Source organism: Heptranchias perlo, chromosome 23 (genome assembly GCF_035084215.1).
Source record: "Heptranchias perlo isolate sHepPer1 chromosome 23, sHepPer1.hap1, whole genome shotgun sequence".
Lineage (NCBI taxonomy): Eukaryota > Metazoa > Chordata > Chondrichthyes > Hexanchiformes > Hexanchidae > Heptranchias > Heptranchias perlo.
The window spans coordinates 37,708,021-37,727,584 of NC_090347.1; the positions used below are offsets into that span (position 1 = coordinate 37,708,021).

At 41.4% G+C, this 19,564-nt stretch overlaps 1 protein-coding gene across 1 annotated transcript in view; it reads right to left on the bottom strand.

The window, feature by feature from the left end:
- The window catches only part of LOC137341255 (protein phosphatase 1 regulatory subunit 7-like), a 57,478-nt gene that overhangs the window by 31,381 nt on the left and 6,533 nt on the right, over positions 1-19,564 (bottom strand). Inside the window, exons 2-7 of the mRNA XM_068004346.1 lie at positions 18,952-19,075; positions 10,858-10,947; positions 9,425-9,555; positions 6,970-7,022; positions 4,237-4,379; positions 1,269-1,355 (exon numbers count right to left, since the gene is read on the bottom strand). Of these exons, the coding sequence (XP_067860447.1) occupies positions 1,269-1,355; positions 4,237-4,379; positions 6,970-7,022; positions 9,425-9,555; positions 10,858-10,947; positions 18,952-19,075 (628 nt within the window). The remainder of the gene's footprint in view (positions 1-1,268; positions 1,356-4,236; positions 4,380-6,969; positions 7,023-9,424; positions 9,556-10,857; positions 10,948-18,951; positions 19,076-19,564) is intronic.

A 19,564-nucleotide genomic window follows, 5' to 3' on the forward strand; every position in this document is an offset into this window, starting at 1 on the left:
TCGACATGCATTGTGTTCGGCCTCATCCACATCACTAAATAATGTCCATGAGGTATTTATGTGTGGGTCGCTGCTTAACGTCAGTGTGTAGTGAATGGCGTTGTTCAGTGTCCCGCTAAAGAGCACTGGTTTCGCCATGTTCTGTGAAGAAAGTAGATGGCATTTTATTTGTAGCGAAACACGCTTATCAGGAACATAGATATAACCTAATATGTACATTTAATGTATATACATTTAATATAGTACATATGAGGTCATCGGTCAGCATGCCCAACTTCATCTAGACCCACAATCTCAACAGTCTCTCTTTCAATAAACTGTACTATTTGATTTTTATGGCCTGATAAAATTTTCTCTCAGTTTGCTTCATTTTTGCTTACATCTTCATCTTGCCCTCCTTACCTAAATGTTCCAGGCTAGTTTGGCCTGTGAACATGGCAGTAAGAGGAAAAAGCAAACAAGGCTAATTTACCACATGACCAAATTATTAATTTGTATGCATGACTATTTATTAAATGAGAAGATGAAATTTAACAAAAAAACAATTCAACCATCATGTTTAACATTCAAGTATTTGAGTCTTACAATATTTAATTCACAAATTGTAGTGTCTGCCAATTTAAACTATAACAGCCAAGTAAGTTTTTTTTTTAAACTACTTGTATGTTCAGCAGTACATTTAAGTATATGCCTCTTACTATATTTCATTCATATGTCTTAGTCATAATTGTACCTTTAACTGCAATACACGTCCCTCGTGACCCTTATTATAAAACAGAAATTTCTTGCTCTACCCTGGCTGTCTTCTGAAAGTCTTCTGGGTCCACAAAGTGACAGAGTCCGAGTTCATTGATTTGCCGTGCTCTTTGGCTCCAAATCATATCGATTAGATGGTCAAAAATTACAGACTGCTGATCTACTATACAAATCAATGAGGGCATAGGTCCTGGCCTGGGAAACTGGTGGGGTTCGTACAATTCGCAGCTGGATTCACACCAACTTCACAATTTAAGTGGCAATAAAACCACTTTAACAACTCTGGAAAATCTATTACTGGAGGAAAGTGCTCGCAAACCAGTTCACTTTCACCAACAACATAGGATTCAAAAATCACAGGCAACGAGAAAGATGCTGTCATCAAAATTCTCAGTTCAATTCTACAAAAGCCACACTCCACGGAAAAAAGAAAACATCAATGCTATTTCTGTAACTGTTAAAGATGCAGCAAATACTCAGCAGGATTTTTCAGCATTTTGTGCGAGACTGACCTTATTACATCTGCTGAGATCAACAACCCCACACAACTTGTTGTGGGATGCGAGCAGCTCCTCGAGGCAAGGCAACCCATTCACTGCCTGGATAAAGAGATAATGCAGTTACTACACCTCAGGCTGCTATTCAGTTAAACCCCACTTCTACAACATGCCAGTTTATGTTATGAAGGTTACAGACTAACTTTTCTTCCCATCCTGACTCAGTCAAAACCAACCCAGAAATTTCTAGTATTTTCTAAAAGTCCAAGAAATGGGTCTCATCCTTAATTACAAATATTTTCCTGAACTTTAATATCCTTTCTGATTACCACAATTTATTTAAATTAAGTTTATCTGGGGGAAGTCGCCAAGGTTGCAGGGCTACAAGGAAAGGGCGAGGGAGTGGGACTAGCTGGATTGCTCTTGCAGAGAGCCGGCACGGACTCGATGGGCCAAATGGCCTCCTTCCGTGCTGTAATCATTCTGCGATTCTATGATTCTAGGTGATGATGTCAGTGCTGAACAACAGAACATTTTTCCATTTCAGGGACCTCAGCAAGGAAGGGAGTGATGAACTTGGGCCACAGAGCTCTGTGGGTATGGTTGGCAGGCCAGCAAGGAAAGTATTGGAAGGATCAATCAGGAAAGGGATGAAGATGTAGATTAGGATCTCAGCAGGTGAGGGGGGAGAAAAGACAGGGAAATAGATAAAAGAATAAAGGTGGGTTTATTCTGGAGTTGGACTAGTACGATCTTGGTAAAAGCATGCGATCTTGGTGAATGATCAGGTGTGGGGTTGAAAGCTCAACTCAAGACCAAGCAGGATGCCAAGGCTGTGCACCCATTGGATTTAGCCCGAGGTGCAGCCCAGAGGTTGTTGGAGGAGTCCAGGCCAGAGCCACACAGTTGGTAGTAGCCAAAAAAAACACTGGTTTCAGTTTTACCATAATTGAACTGAGGAATACACAACTTATCCAGGCTAGGCAGTTGGAAAATGTAGCAACAGCCATGTAGTCAATGATAGCAGCAGCGAAGCAGAGCTTGGCTTCATCTGGAAACTGACTCTGTGCCAACAGATGATGTTGCCGAGGGGTTGGGTGTAGATGACGAATAGAAGGAGGTTAAGGAGGGATCCCTGGAGCATGCTGGAGGTAACTGTATGAGTACAAAGGGAAAATCATTTTTGAGAAGATATAGTGATTGCATTGGGGCAGATAATGGTGGAACCATGAAAGGGCAATGCCTTATAGATTGATCACAGAAAGAGGTGGCGTCTAAGGGTGGAGTGGTCAATAGTATCAAAGGTGATACTAAGATCAAGGAGGGACATTGAGTTTCAGTTGCGCAGCATGACATTGATAACTATGACCAGGCTCGTCTTAGCGGCATGGGCAGAATGGAAACCAAATTGGAAGGACTCAAATAGGGAGTGATAAGAAAGGTGAATTCTTGCTATCTATGCCTCTCATACGTTGTCCCTCCCTTCTCTCAATATGAATTGCTCTCTTGTTCCCAACATGTTTTTTTCTTTCTGTATGGCCCTAATTCTCTCCTATCCCTCTCATTTCCCACACATGCCTGGAGCCAGACCAGAGCTGCAGCCTTCTGATAGCCTCAAAACTTATGTCACATGTCCCGAAGCTTAAAAGAAGCAGCAGGAGGTTGGGCCAAGGGGCTGGGCAGCAGCAGGAGATTGGTCCATGGGGCTGGGCAGCAGCAGGAGGCTGAGCCATGGGGCCGGACAGCAGCCGGAGGCTGGGCAGCAGCAGGTCGCTGGGCTGCAGCAGGATGCTGGGCCAAGGGGCTGGGCAGCAGCAGAAGGCTGGGCCAAGGGGCTGGGCAGCAGCAGAAGGCTGGGCCATGGGGCTGGGTAGCAGCAGAAGGCTGGGCTATGGGGCTGGACAGCAGCAGATGGCTGGGCCGCAGCAGGAGGGGGTTTGGCCCTGAATCCTAGGATTGCTGCCTGAAAGGGAGTAGGGAAGCCAAGGCTCTTAGTGGAAACCAGGGATGGGAAAAACAACCAGCAGCCAACATGTACCAGGGCCAGGCAAAGAGCTGAGAGGGACCCGTCATCACTGCCTTACTGTAATACAGGCAATGGGACCACCTGGGCAGAAGGGGAGACTGGAAGTGGGCTGAGGAGTGAAAGACTGTACAGATGGTACCACACTGAGGCTGCCCAGACAGGAATGGACCTGGAGTGGGGTGGGGGGTGGTGGTTAGAGGACTAGTCCAATGTAATCACGTCAGGCCATTAACAGCCATGTAGTTATCACAGACCAATCAGATGTCTGGAAATGGACAGACAATAAATAGCTGGAGACAAAGTGGAAGAAAAACAAATTTAAAAAATCATGAAGGGAGAACCGAGGAACATAGAAAGTCAGGCAAAAAGAAGCCAGGATCACCTGCACAGATAGTTAAATTGTGCTCATTGAATCCTTCTCCCTACTGAACAGGCCTCCAACACTCCGCACACTCATTCCAAAACAAGAACATAAAATAACTTCAAAAGGGTTTCACTGATCTTTCCAAATTTTTGGGCTAGAGCAAAAGCTTTATTATTTTCGAAGGTGAGAAGGATTTGAGCAAGTTACTAATAAAAGGAAATTTGTGAACTTGGTGTCGAGGTTGAAAAGAAGTCATGGTTAGGTAACACCAATCTTATGCTTTAAAAGCCTATAGATTATAGAAGGAAAGGGAAGACTGAGGGAGATCCTTGGGAAGAAAGAATGAGTTAGAGTAGGAGACAGTGTAATGAGTTATACAAACTAATTGTGGTCAGTTTTTTTACATATCAAGAATAAGTTTCTTAAGATGTACTTGCAACACATTATTAAGCTTGCAACCCTCTTGAAAATTCCAATTAGGCCTCTGAAGGTCAGTTAATGTACTGAACTGATTATCAAAAGCAATTCAGAGAAGGGGATGTGTCCATTGCACCATTTTTTCCGACCCCTGTAACTGTTGTAGTCATCCTTACAGTGATGTCAGTTAGCTGGTTATGGCTGATATCCAGAGACGTCAGTTGCGATAGTCCCGAAAACTCCCGTGATTCCACACAGATCAGCAGGTTATTGTCCAGCCTCAATCGCTGCAATTTCCGGAGCTTGAGCAGACCTTTCCCTGAACATTACAGAGAAAGGTTAACAACTAAAGTTTTACATTTGATCCCATGCTGCAGTCAACCATGGGTTTAATCTAACCAGTAATGTTTGCACCCATAAAAGTGCTCATCAGGGCTCCCTCAATAGCTTAACAAGTAAATGAGCTGCCTGGTGTGGTGCTGAACCAGACACACCAGGAAGTAAATGAGCTGCCTGGTGTGGTGCTGAACCAGACACACCAGGAAGTAAATGAGCTGCCTGGTGTGGTGCTGAACCAGACACACCAGGAAGTAAATGAGCTGCCTGGTGTGGTGCTGAACCAGACACACCAGGAAGTAAATGAGCTGCCTGGTGTGGTGATGAACCAGACACACCAGGAAGGTTGCACGTTTTGAACCCTGGTCCGCACTGAGTCAGTTGATTTTAGTTTCTTAGTTAAAAGAAAGAAAGACTTGTATTTATATAGCGCCTTTCATGACAACAGGATGTCCCAAAGCGCTTTACAGCCAATGAAATACTTTTTGAAGTGTAGTCACTGTTGTAATGTAGGAAACGCGACAGCCAATTTGCCCACAGCAAGGTCCCACAAACAGCAATGTGATAATGGCCAGATAATCTGATTTAATGATATTGGTTGAGGGATAAATATTGGCCAGGGAACCAGGGAGAACTCCCCTGCTCTTCTTTGAAATAGTGCCACGGATCTTTTACGTCCACCTGAGAAGGCAGATGGGTCCTTGGTTTAACATCTCTTCTGAAAGCCGGCACCTCAGACAGTGCAGCACTCCCTCAGTACTGCACTGGAGTGTCAGCCTAGATTTTGTGCTGTAGTCTCTGGAGTGGGACTTGAACCCACCTGACTCAGAAGCGATAGTGTTACCACTGAGCCACAGCTGGCACCTTGGGACATTACAAATAGCATCAACATGTCAGGACTATAGAGAGGAAGAAATAAAAAATTTAAAAATCAGCTAGTTTCCATTCCTGATTGCTATCCAATGTTGCCTGCTGTGATGCGGATGTTGTGTGAGGACAAGAATGGGCTCAGCTGTGACGCGCGCAGCTCGCTGACACTTGCTGCTTGGGCTCATACATAAATAATGGTCACTTGAATGAGAAGCCGGAGGGCTTCCCATGCCCGCGGAACCATACTGCTGCATAAGCTAGCACCTTCAGAAGAGATGGGGAGGAAACTGGATGAGGAAAACACTAATTCCCTGGACTGGTGGATGTCACGCAGGTTTTGTCACCCCAGCTCCTTCAAGCACCGACATGCAGAGCAGGACATTTGTATTCTCTCTTCACAAGGGTCTATGGGAAACTATTTGGTATGTATGGATTCTTGTAACATTATTGTATGATATTATTTCACAAATAAATGGATTTTAAAACAAAAAGTGTGCATATGGATGAATCAGCAGCACTGTTATTTCTTACAGACCTTAATGGATGGAAAATCAATAGCCGCAAACGTACAATTTGCCAAAATGTGCTCCGAGCTTGCCTCAGGGGTGACTCATGGAATTTTTGCCCCGAAGAAACATGCCTGACTGCAGACACGGGGTGTCATGTCTGTGAGCTCCTGATGTTGGCTATGCCAACAGAAAGGCAGGTAAACTACAACCATTGTTGTGCACCTCCCCACAATTCATTCAGAAAGGGCACTGATACTGCTCATTTTATCAGCTAAAGAATGGGTAAAAAGAGTAGACTCATGGAAAAGATTTTAACATTAAAATAGGTCACAGGGACAGCAAGATTTCATAGAATCATAGAATCATAGAAGTTACAACATGGAAACAGGCCCTTCGGCCCAACATGTCCATGTCGCCCAGTTTATACCACTAAGCTAGTCCCAATTTCCTGCACTTGGCCCATATCCCTCTATACCCATCTTACCCATGTAACTGTCCAAATGCTTTTTAAAAGACAAAATTGTACCCGCCTCTACTACTGCCTCTGGCAGCTCGTTCCAGACACTCACCACCCTTTGAGTGAAAAAATTGCCCCTCTGGACCCTTTTGTATCTCTCCCCTCTCACCTTAAATCTATGCCCCCTTGTTATAGACTCCCCTACCTTTGGGACTGTAGATAAGTGGAAATACTTGACCTCCTATTTCACGAATGAACAGGCTACGGTTATATAACCTATTAGTATTCGTGAAATGAGTACTGTATACAACATTAGATACACATAGAGTATCCTGAATCTATAGGGTTTTTCTCGCTCTTTGAATAAAGTGAATATTTCATGGGTCTCCACTGTGTATTCAATTGATATAGTGTGGATAGTGTGGTTTCAAATATTGTTTTTTAAAAATTTAGTTTTAATGAGGATTATTACAAGTTACCTGAGCTGTCTCTTGCCTTTCTGGAAGTGACTAGCTGAAGCCTTGAATCCCTCCCCCCGTAATTGGGGCTAAGGCCTTTAAGTTTATGGAATTGATGCAGTCCAAATTTCACTACTTTACTGAGCAAAATGAATATCCACTGCATATCTTGGGCTACACTCGTAGCTGAAAATGTAATTTTAATTTAGAAGTTGTGCCAACCGTCCTCTCTTTCCCCCTCCCTCCTAACCCCGAAAATTTATGGGAAGTCTCACTTACTTAGGCTTGTGATACGATTGTACTGCAACTGGAGAATTTGGAGTTCTTGCAACCTATAAATAAAAGATGAGGTAATGAAGACCAGTTCACATTAAAATTGATCTGTTTAAATCCGATATCCATAGTAAATCACAGAAATTATAAAGCCTATATTGCCATGCATCCCCATTCTGTTGAAATCAAGTCTCATGGCGTTCTTTCCCAAGAATTCAAGACTGGAAATCCTTATTTTCTCAGAAACTCCTCTTCTTCTCAAGTCCTCCTTTCCTCCTACAATGTGCAAGCTTTTAAAATCCAAGCTTGGCATCACTTAATCAGTATTTCTTGATATTTTCTTTGTTCATTCTTGGGAAATGGGCATCATTGGCAAGACTGGAATTTATTGTCCATCCCCAATTGCCCTGAGTTGTGGTGGTGGGCCATCTTCTTGAACCGCTGGTAGCAGTTTGATACAACTGAGTGGTTTGTTAGGCCACTTCAGAGGGCAGTTAAGAGTCAACTGCATTGGTGTGGGATTGGAGTCACATATAGCCCAGACTGGGTATTTCTTGATTTACCTTATCTTTTCTTCTACTACTTGGTTGTGTGCTGCTGTATGGACTGTGGCCCTTCACCTACGTTTCCTAATAATAATAATAACCACTCCACCCGAACACTCCAGTTTATATTTCTCATGATGCATACCGTTCACTTTCATTGCAGCAGAGAGACTGATTTGGAGAAAGAAACTGACAGGAAGGCTTATGGCCCCATTAAGTATTTTGTGGTATATATGTTTGTATATTATAAATTGTATTGTAGATTTTCCCAGATTTACGTGCTTTCATACTATTACTATGCATAAGTATCTGTAATTTAGTACATCATGAAAATTATAGAATCCTGCAATATAATCTACAGGCGATGACTACAGGCAGCCTGTGCTGTAAGCATGACACCAGTATTTAATGGAGAGCTCCCTGTGACCTAGTGGGTCAAGGCACCAACTGGCATGGCACTAAGCAATACACACAAAAACCACCAAGTTTATTTCCCAGTGTACTGATTTAGTTGATTGCAGCTGCCATGACAGCAGGGATACTTGACATCACTAACCCTGGACTGAAGAAACAAAAAAACAAAATCATTAGCTTGCCTGCTCCTGAACCCTATCCAGTGCTAATTGCTGTAAAGTGCATTCAGTGGCAGTGTAGCTGAGCCTGACCCTGTTTTCATCTGATCTGTGGGCTTCAGGTGGAGGACCAGATCATGCTCAGCTGCAAAGCATCCCATAGTTAAATAGTCTGCTGACATTGTCCAAGCTCACATATGAGTAACAGCCATCTGGAGGATGCCTGTGGAACTGTACCATAATACCTTCAGGAGAGATGGGGAAAAATTCATTTCAGAAACAAAAAAAAGCATTCAGATCATATTTAGTTATACACAATGAGTACAGAGCAAATGTTTCTGATTTAAGAGAAAGTTTTACTCATCACGTATTCAGTCATGTGTAACTGAATGTTTACAGCACTCATTTAAAAACTATTTAAAAGTTATTACAGTACAGGTATTATCCTACGATCCAGAGGTCCTAGCAGAAAGCTCCACTCACAGGGAGCCTGGGTAGAGAATCGGGGCTACAACATTGTAGCTCTATCTATAATGCCTGCTCCCTTAAAGCGCACCTTCCCTACTAGGAGTGCAGAATTACTCCTTATATCTTCTGACAGCTTAACGGGCATTGAATTAAGAATTCAATAGAGTGAACTTACGTTTCCTGATTATTATTCTGTATGTGAAAGTTTAATTGAGTTAACCAATAATGGTGGACAAAAACCTCCAACTGGTCCATTAATTAGTTGAGTACTTTATTAAAGTGGGGGGGAATTAGAAAATGCATTGGAAAGTACCGTTTCTCTGAAACACAAAAAAAATGCCTCAAAGGGTTCAGAATATGGAAGAACTCCACACTAATATGGAAGTACTCTGCACTAGGTGGGTGGGTGCCTGTTGCACTGCACAACAGTATGTCTGCTTGCTGATTTCTTGGCTTGTACACTTGTCTCAAGGACTGCCGTGCATTTCAAATGAGGAATGCACTAACTAAACTGTTATTTGGCAGGCTAATCAAAGAGATAGGAGTGGGAAAACGTAGCAATGCTACAAAGCTATGATACAAAGTGTGTTTCAAAGATTCTTTTAAAATATTTTTTTCCTCCATCTCTCGGTCCAGGACACTTAGGGCTAGATTTTCTGCCCACACCCCACCTCCAATTTATCGACAGATCTGGGTCGGACGTGGGTTGAGAGTTGCTCACGGACGGGTGAAAGAAAATTTGTCACAGCAGCACAGGTTGAATGTTTAAGCAGAGAAGTGCAACTAACCCAATTATAGATTCCACTGCAGCATTATCATTGAGTATCATACGATTTACATAATTGTGTCAGCCAAGCAATCTTCATCAGCACTAACCTGTCTAGATTCTTGATTTGTCTGATGTTGTTACCGTATAGTTTGAGTTCTGTAATTTCACAATTATTCTCCAAATTCTCAATTTCTTCTATGGAATTACAGGAAAAGTCCAAAATCTTTACTCCAGGCAACTACATTGAAATAAATTGGAGGCTTTCTGAATTAACTGCATCCTTTGCATAAGAGTAAAGGTAAATTTCTTTACCTGAATAAGATTTGTTAAAATTAGATGTAAAATTTTGCACTTTGAGCAGATTAATAATTGGTTTACAACAGCCTGCTTCCAGTCCCCATTATGTTAGCTAAAATAAGCAGGCATCTCAAAACTTTATAGGTATACTCCTGCATAAAGGGCATCAATAGTTTGATGTGTTTACAGTTGCTTGCTAAAAAAAGTGGTCAAATATAGCAAAGCAGCAAGTGGAGGGTAGGGTGGGGGGTAGGGGAGGAAACCACGGCAAGTTTCATTTTGTAATTTTTAAATTTTTTTTAAATTTACCAAATTTGACATAGAATAGCATTAAAAATCAAGATAATTCTGGGGATGCTTTATCCTGGAATATTCCTTCACTCTTCCTACATACAGTAAACTATGCTAAGTTGAGCGGCATGCCCTCCGTGTCTAGACCTGGTAAATTTTATTACTGTGGCACATTGCTCGCTTGTGTCTGTGCCAAAATGGGCTTCTGTAGTACACAAACTAACTGACTTGCCTACTTCTATGAACATTGGTGGAAGATTTTTGCAGCATGCCATTATGCAGTGGGTGGGTCAGTACCAATATATACAGGCAATTTTGTAGCACCATTCTAGTCTCATGATCTAAATTCAATATGCACATTTTCTTACTAAGAATTAGAAAAGGAAAGTGATCAATTTTGCCATTTCAATTTAGCCATGCTTTAGCAGATCCAGCTTCTCACCTTCATTGCTCTTATTTATTTATGGTCTTGGATAAAAATTGCATTCACAGGGGAGAATGAGGCTCCCATTGTTTTCATTGCCAGGGTAAGCTGGTCTGACTTAGAGAATGTTTTTTCCTCAATGAACAACCTTTCCCTCTCCTTCTCCACTTCTTTGCCCCTCCCCCACCACCTAGCAAGATTGATATAGAATCATACAGCACAGAAGGAGGCCATTTGGCCCATCTTGCCTGTGCCAGCTGAAAGAGCTATACAATTAGTCCCACTGAGTGGACTATGGCAAGTGGGAAAAATAATTTAATGTTTAACAAAATGGATTGTGTCCATTGTTTACTCTATGGACTGTTGAAGACTTATCCTGGAAAAAGTTTGGCCTATGAGGGATGAAAATCTTACAAAAATAGAAGCACTAAACTGTGAACACTATTCAGAAAGAGTTCACACTTTTTTCATGACTTCAAACAGTTTTTATGAAGAGCAAAGTATAGTAATGGAATAGTGAATGCTTACCCTTTCAAGTTTCTGTATCTTTGTAATTCCTTTTCCATGTAGATCTACCATGTTGCCACTCCTACAGTCATTCATGTGTTCGACCAAAAACTTGGGAAAAAATCAAAAACTAGTTAATGGATTATCAATGTTCTCAGTTGAGAGAACGAATGGTATAGCGGGTTAGGCACTGGCCTTTCATTTTGGGATTAGAATTTGGTCCAGACTGATTAAAGGTATCGTCTGTGTGCTAACTATAAGGTTCGCAAGTGAAATGAGTTTGAGGACTTACAACGTGTGCAATTCCTAAGGTATAAAAGTGCCCTAATTGGCAATCTCACTCAGAGAGACAGATGTCCTTTTCATAGATGATAAGGCAAGCCTGAGGGATAACAGCTGCTAGAATGGATTACCTGGAGGGCAAGAACAAGACATCCATATGTCTAGGTTTCAGTGGCTACCATGATTGGCTTACAGTGAGGCAAGCAGCTGGTGTTGAAGCTCTGCACCTCCATCTGTAGCCATCATTCAATAGGGCATGGTATGTATCCATTGCAGTCAGAAGGGTAGTGATAATAGACATGCATTTTATGGCGAGTTGTGCTGCTCATCATGACAGGAGGTAACTGCTGTCTACCTAGCAAGGGTTCAAACCCACATAAGAACATAAGAAATAGGAGCAGGAGTAAGCCACCCGGCCCCTCGAGCCTGCTCCGCCATTCAACAAGATCATGGCTGATCTTCTACCTCAACGCCATTTTCCTGCACCATCCCCATATCCCTTGATGCCTTTAATATCTAGAAATCTATCGATCTCTATTTTGAATGTACTCAATGACTGAGCCTCCACAGCCCTCTGGGGTAGAGAATTCCAAAGATTCACCACCCTCTGAGTGAAGCAATTTCTCCTCAACTCAGTCCTAAATGGCCTACTCTTTATTCTGAGACTGTGACTCCTGGTTCTAGATTCCCCAGCCAGGGGAAACATCCTCCTTGCATCTACCCTGTCGAGCCCTGTAAGAATTTTCTATGTTTCAATGAGATCACCTCTCATTCTTCTAAATTCTAGAGAATACAAGCCTAGTCTACTCAACCTCTCCTCATACAACAATCCTGCCATCCCAGGAATCAGTCTGGTGAACCTTTGTTGCACTCCCTCTCTGGCAAGTATATCCTTTCTTCGGTAAGGAGACCAAAATTGTACACAATACTCCAGGTGTGGTCTCACCAAGGCCCTATATAATTGCAGTAAGACAACTTTACTCCTGTACTCAAATCCTCTTGTAATAAATACCATTTGCCTTCCTAATTGCTTACTGCACCTACATGTTTGCTTTCAGTGACTCATGTACAAGGAGACCCAGGTCCCTTTGAACATCAACATTTCCCAATCTCTTACCTTTTAAAAAATACTCTGCATTTCTATTTTTCCTACCAAAGTGGATTACTTCACATTTTTCCACATTATATTCCATCTGCCATGTTCTTGCCCACTCACTTAGCCTGTCTATATCCCTTTGAAGCCTCTTGCATCCTCCTCACAACTCACATTCCCACCCAGTTTTGTGTTATCAGCAAACTTGGAAATATCACATTTGGTCCCCTCATCCAAATCAATGAGATAGATTGTGAATAGCTGGGGCCCAAGCACCGATCCCTGCGGTACCCCACTAGTCACAGTCTGCCAACCTGAAAAAGACCTGTTTATTCCTACTCTCTGTTTTCTGTCTGTTAATCAATTCTCAATCCATGCCAGTATATTGCCCCCAATTCCATGTGATCTAACTTTGTTCACCAACCTCCTGTGTAGGACCTTATCGAAAGCATTCTGAAAATCCAAATACACCACATCCACTGGTTCCCCTTATCTATTCTACTAGTTACATCCTCAAAGAACTCCAATAGGTTTGTCAAATATGATTTCCCTTTCATAAATCCATCTTGACTCTGCCAGATCCTATTATAATTTTCTAAGTGTCCTGTTATCACATCCTTTATAATAGATTCTAGCATTTTCCTTACTACTGATGTCAGGCTAACAGGTCTGTAGTTCCCTGTTTTCTCTCTCCCTCCTTTCTTAAATAGTGGGGTTATATTTGCTACCCTCCAATCTGCAGGAACCATTCCAGAATCTATAGAATTTTGGAAGATGACAACCAATGCATCCACTATCTCTTTAGCCACCTCTTTCAAAACCCTGGAATGTAGATCATCAGGTCCATGGGACTGATCAACTTTCAGTCCCATTAATTTCTTCAGTACTATTTTTTTACTAATACTTATTTCCTTCAGTTCCTCATTCTCGCTGGACCCTTGGTTCTCTAATATTTCTGGGAGGTTTTTTGTGTCTTCTGTGAAGACAGACACAAAATATTTGTTTAATTTCTCTGCCATTTCCTTATTCCCCATTATAAATTCTCCTGTCTCTGTCTGTATGTGACCCACATTTACCATCGCCAGTCTTTTCTTTTTACATACCTATAGAAGCTTTCACAGTCCGTTTTTATGTTTCTCGATAGTCTACTTTCATATTCTATTTTCCCTTTATCAATTTCTTGGTCCTCCTTTGCTGAATTCTAAAATGCTCCCAATCCTCAGGCTTACTGCTTTTTCTGGCAACTTTATATTGCTCTTTCTTTGATTTAATACTATCTTTAATTTCTCTTGTTAGCCACGGTTGGACCACTGTTGGGTTTTTGTGTCTTAAAAGGAATATATATTTGTTGCAAATTATATATTAATTCTTCAAATGCTAGCCATTGCCTGTCTACCGTCATACCATTTAATGTAGTTCCCCAATCAACCATAGCCAACTTGCGCCTCATGCCTTTGTAGTTTCCTTTGTTTAGATTCAAGACCCTAGTTTCGGAATGAACTACATCACTTTCAAACTTAATGAAGAATTCTATCATATTATGGTCACTCTTCCCTAAGGGTCCTTTACAACAAGATTATTAATTAACCCTTTCTCATTGCACAATACTAGATCTAAAATAGCCTGTTCCCTAGTTGGTTCCTCAACAGTTGTCACTTGTCTAAGGACCAATTCGTGACCATCTTCTTCGGGATGGGAGTGTGTGAGGGGATGGGAGTGTGTGAGTGCATGTGCTCGTGTGAATTAGGCAGGGTCTCTTCAAACTGATGAGCATGACGATATGCTAGAACTGTATAAAACACTAGTTAGGCCACAGCTTGAGTACTGCGTACAGCTCTGGTCACCATGTTACAGGAAAGATGTGATTGCACTAGAGAGGATACAGAGGAGATTTACGAGGATGTTGCCGGGACTGGAGAATTTCAGCTATGAGGAAAGATTGGATAGGCTGGGGTTGTTTTCTTTGGAACAGAGGAGGCTGAGGGGTGCTTTAATTGAGGTGTACAAAATTAAGAAGGGCCTCGATAGAGTGGATAGGAAGGACCTATTTCCTTTAGCAGAGGGGTCAATAACCAGGAAGCATGGATTTAAAGTGATTGGTAGAAGGATTAGAGAGGAGCTGAGGAAAAATTATTCCACCCAGATGGTGGTGGGGGTCTGGAACTCACTGCTTGAAAGGGAGGTAGAGGCAGAAAACCTCATCACATTTAAAAAGTACTTGGATATGCATATAAAGTACCATAACCTACAAGGCTACGGACTAAGTGCTGGAAAATGGGATTAGGCTGTGTGGCTCATTTTCGGCAGGTGCAGAACAATGGGCCGAATGGCCTCCTTCTGTGCCATAAATTTTCTTTGATTCTGTGAGTCTATGATCACAAGGAACCACTGAGGTATTCAGATTCTCTTGGCATCAGATTTTCATATATTTCTGAATTTATTGACTCACTTGCATGTTATTTCTGCTGCATACTAAAGAAAAAAACACATTTACTGGTGTTTTTAATAACTGTTTTTCTTTCCGAAGCTGACTTGGTCTTTCGAATAAGAGGCTTTTGATTGCTCCAAATGTACTTGAACTCCAGCCTCAGAAGAGCATTCCCTTCTGCATATGAATTTTCATATTCTTCACCCCCCACCAACTTTAATCTTTAGCCAGAAAAGGGCAGCAAATGTTTTGATATTTTTCATTTTGTAAGCAATTAGGAAGGCAAATGGTATGTTAGCCTTTATTTCAAGGGGGTTTGAGTATAAGAGTAAGGAGGTCTTGCCGCAATTATATAGGGCTCTGGTGAGACCACACCTGGAGTACTGTGTACAGTTTTGGTTTCCTTACCTAAGGAAGGATATACTTGCCTTAGATGGGGTGCAATGAAGGTTCACTAGATTGATTCCTGGGATGAGGGTTGTCTTATGAGGAGAAATTGAATAGAATGGGCCTATATCCTCTGGAGTTTAGAAGAATGAGAGGTGATCTCATTGAAACGTATAAAATTCTTAGAGGGCTTGACAGTGTAGATGCTGAGAGGCTGTTTCCCCTGGCTGGAGAGTCTAGAACTAGGGGGTCATAGTCCCAAGTTAAGGGGTCGGCCATTTAGGACTGAGATGAGGAAAAGTTTCTTCACTCAGAGGGTTGTGAATCTTTGGAATTCTCTACCTCAAAGGGCCATGGCTGCTCAGTCATTGAGTATATTCAAGACTGAGATCGATAAATATTTGGACACTAAGGGAATCAAGGGATATGGGGATAGGGTGGGAAAGTGGAGTTGAGGTAGGAGATCAGCCATGATATTATTGAATGGCGGAGCAGACACGAGGGGCCGTATGGCCTACTCCTGCTCCCATTTCTTATATTCAGACTATCGGGGGGAATGAGCCTTTCCAAAATAATAATTAAAGTTGAATTCCATTTCTTAAAGAATAGAACAAAAACTGCTTCTGTTGTAGGTTAGAACATTTTCCTTCACCTTTGGGAATTGGGTTTGCATCCAATCCAGACTAATCGGGTGAAAGCATTCTCTGACTTCTAGCTCCAAGGCTCCTATGTGAAATATGTTTAGGCAGTCTCAAGCTAGATCCTAATGGGCATATGTCCACAGCACAAAATTGCATGTAATTTGGCAAAAGTTGGCATCCTCATTCAGAGAAAATGGATTTAAAAAAATTATTAAATGTCTGTGCTGTACTTTATAACGAATCTATATGCGGGCTGTTTTCCTCCTCCATACAATGGCAACGAGGGAGACAGACATGTTGGAAAAGCGGGAAATAAACTGAAACCAACAATTTTTTTCCCCATTCTGTGCTAATCCTGGCTTTCGCCCCAAAAAACAAAAAGTGAAATTTGTAACAAAATTGCTTTTGAAAAACTTGCTGTTCTATGTTAAGACTTTATTAATGAACTTTCAAAGAAAGATGAGGCAGTTTTCCACTGGTGTAAAGATTAAGACAACCCAGTTAAGAATGAGCTCATCTACTGATTTGCAGTTAATTCAACAATGGATCAGTTGAACTCTTTGGCAAAGTGTCTACACAACATGGATTTTGCTGCAATTGTTACATTAACTGGTCCCAGGTTCCTGTCGGTAGAAGGAGTCATCCCAGGACCCACTGGGGACTAAATGGTGACTCCATCAACTACCAGTGTGCATTTAAACAGTCGACTGTGCTCGCTCACCAGCACCTTAACCAACCATAAAAACATAAGAAATAGGAGCAGGAGTAGACCATACAGCCCTTCAATAAGATCATGGCTGATCTTCGACCTCATCTCCACTTTCCCGCCCGATCCCTCATCCCTTGATTCCCCTAGAGTCCAAAAATCTATCTATCTCATCCTTGAATATACTCAACAACTGAGCATCCACAGCCCTCTGGGGTAGAGAATTCCAAAGATTCACAACCCTCTGAGTGAAGAAATTCCTCCTCATCTCAGTCTTAAATGGCCGACCCCTTTTCATGAGATAATGCCCCCTAGTTCTAGACTCTCCAGCCAAGGGAAACAACCTCTCAGCACCTACCCTGTCAAGCCCCCTCAGAATCTTATATGTTTCAATGAGATCACATAGAAACATAGAAAATAGGAGCAAGAGTAGGCCATTCTGCCCTTCGGGCCTGCTCTGCCATTCAAAATTATCATGGCTGATCGTCTAACTGAGTACCCTGTTCCCACTTTTTCCCCATATCCCTTGATCCCTTTAGCATTAAAAAATATATCTATCACCTCTCATTCTTCTAAATTCCAGAGAGTATGGGTCCATTCTACTCAATCTCTCCTCATGGGACAACCCTCTCATCTTAGGAATCAATCTAGTGAACCTTTGTTTCACCGCATCTAAGGCAAGTATATCCTTCCTTAGATAAGGAGGCCAAAACTGCACACAGTACTCCGGGTGAGGTCTCACCAAAGCCCTATACAATTGCAGCAAGACTTCGTACTCTTTTACTCCAACCCCCTTACAATAAAGGCCAACATGCCATTTGCCTTTCTAATTGCTTGCTGTACCTGCATGCTGACTTTCTGTGTTTCTTGTACAGGAACACCCAAATCTTTCTGAACACCAACATTTAATAGTTTCTCGCCATTTAAAAAATATTCTGTTTTTCTATTCTTCCTACCTAAGTGAATAATCTCACATTTCCCCACATTATATTCCATCTGCCACCTCCTTGCCCACTCACTTAACCTGCCTATATAACCCTTTGCAGACTCTTTGTATCCTCCTCACAGCTTACTTTCCCACCTAGCTTTATATTGTCAGCAAACTTGGATACATTACACTTGGTCCCTTCAACTAAGTCATTAATATAGATTGTAAACAGCTGAGGCCCAAGCACTGATCCTTGCAGCACCCCACTAGTTACAGCCTGCCAACCTGAAAATGCCTGTTTATCCCCACTCTCTATTTTCTGTCTGTTAACCAATCCTCTATCCATGCTAATATATTACCCCAACCCCGTGAGCCCTTATCTTGCCTAACAACCTTTTATCGAATGCCTTTTGAAAATCCAAGTATACAACATCCCCTTTATTGACCTTGCTATTACATCCTAAAAAACTCTAATAGATTTATCAAACACGATTTCCCTTTCATAAAATCGTGTTGACTCTGCCTGATCATATTATGATTTTCTAAGTGCCCTGTTACCACTTCCATAATGGATTAAAACATTTTCCTGATGACTGATGTCAGGCTAACTGGCCTGTAGTTCCCCATTTTCTCTCTCCCTCCTTTCTTGAATAGCGGTGTTACATTTGTTACCAATCCACTTGGACTGTTCCAAAATTCCCTAGATTCTAGATCACAACCAATGCATCCACTATCTCTGCAGCCACCTCTTTTGGAACCCTAGGATGTAGGCCATCAGGTCCAGGGGATTTATCAGCTTTTAGTCCCATTAGTTTCCAAGCAGCACTCTACCCACAAGCATTTTAAAAAATACATGCAGCAAACCAAAAGCCCCAGTACACCACTCATCTGTTTTTTTTCATTCGTTCTCATGGGAAATTGAAAATCTGAAGGCGTGTTTTTTTTTAATAAATCATTACAAAGTACAAAGAAACCCAGAACTAACCAAGGAATTCATTTAAATATAATTTTCCAATTACAGACTACATAAGCAGACAACACACACAATGTTTAGAACTTGAATTCCAGTTTATTCTTTGTTTCTGGTTTCATAGCTCGGAGGCTAATTTTGAAAATAAGAACAAATACTTTGATTCTAATGCCAACAAATTAGTCTTTCAAAATGCATATAGCAATTTTAGTGAATCAGATTGTTCAGATTTTCTACTCTACTCAATTTTATGCTTACCAGACCTGGACTAACATCCCTGATCATTACTTTACGAGTTAAATTGGTTAAAACTATAGTAGTGCGCGTTATTGCAGGCGAGTTCTGACTGGCCAGGCTTCTGCCACTGAGGTTAATAAAATCCAACAGTGAAAAAAACTTACCCAGCAGAAAACATCCAGAATTGGAATTACCATTTGTTACCATTAAAATAAGTATGATGAGATTAACATTCCCCTGTGTATTCAGAATAATAGGTACTGTTGTTAAATCTACTTTTTTTGTTCTTCTCTTCAATAGAGATCAGAATGGAGGGAAAATCCATTCATAACTCTTTTTGAATTTTTGGTTGTGCTTTCCCTTCTACTGTATTATTACCTGCACAGGAATTTATAAAGCGACTACTAAAACTTCAAATATTGTTATATTATATTTACACCAACCTGGTCTTTTAGAGTATCCTTGTTACTTGTCGTAACATCTTTAACAGAAACAGAAGGTTTTGTTCTCGAACAGGCTGATGTTGCAACCTGAGTGCTATGTAATCTTTTCATTCTGGCCTGGCACCTGGGAAATGCATAAAATAAAATATATTAAACATGATTTTTTTTAAAAATACAAATAGAAATGTACACAGACAAATAGAAATGTACACAGACAGTGACCTAAACATGTTGGGCCAGAATTTGCTGTCAAAATAACAGTGAGGTTAATGGTGCTCGCCGTTATTTATGCACAAATGCTACAGCAACTTCAGATGAGGGGCAGAAGCGCGGTTAAATGCTGAAATCCAAAAGTTGGAGTCTAAGGTACACCGCTCCGCTGTTAGCATCGTGAAAACGGCATCTCGCTGTCTACCTCACCATTGAAATGCATTGAATGGAGTGAAGTTGCAGTATTTGAGCGGTAAATACGAACTAAACTCGCCACAGAAAGTTAAGTTTTATCCATTTCAGTCTAAGTACCCTTTTAACCACATGATAAGTGTTAATTACTGCCAGTCAACCTCTCTGGCTCTCTGGTACTGAAAATTAACTATTACAAGTGTGGTGTCTC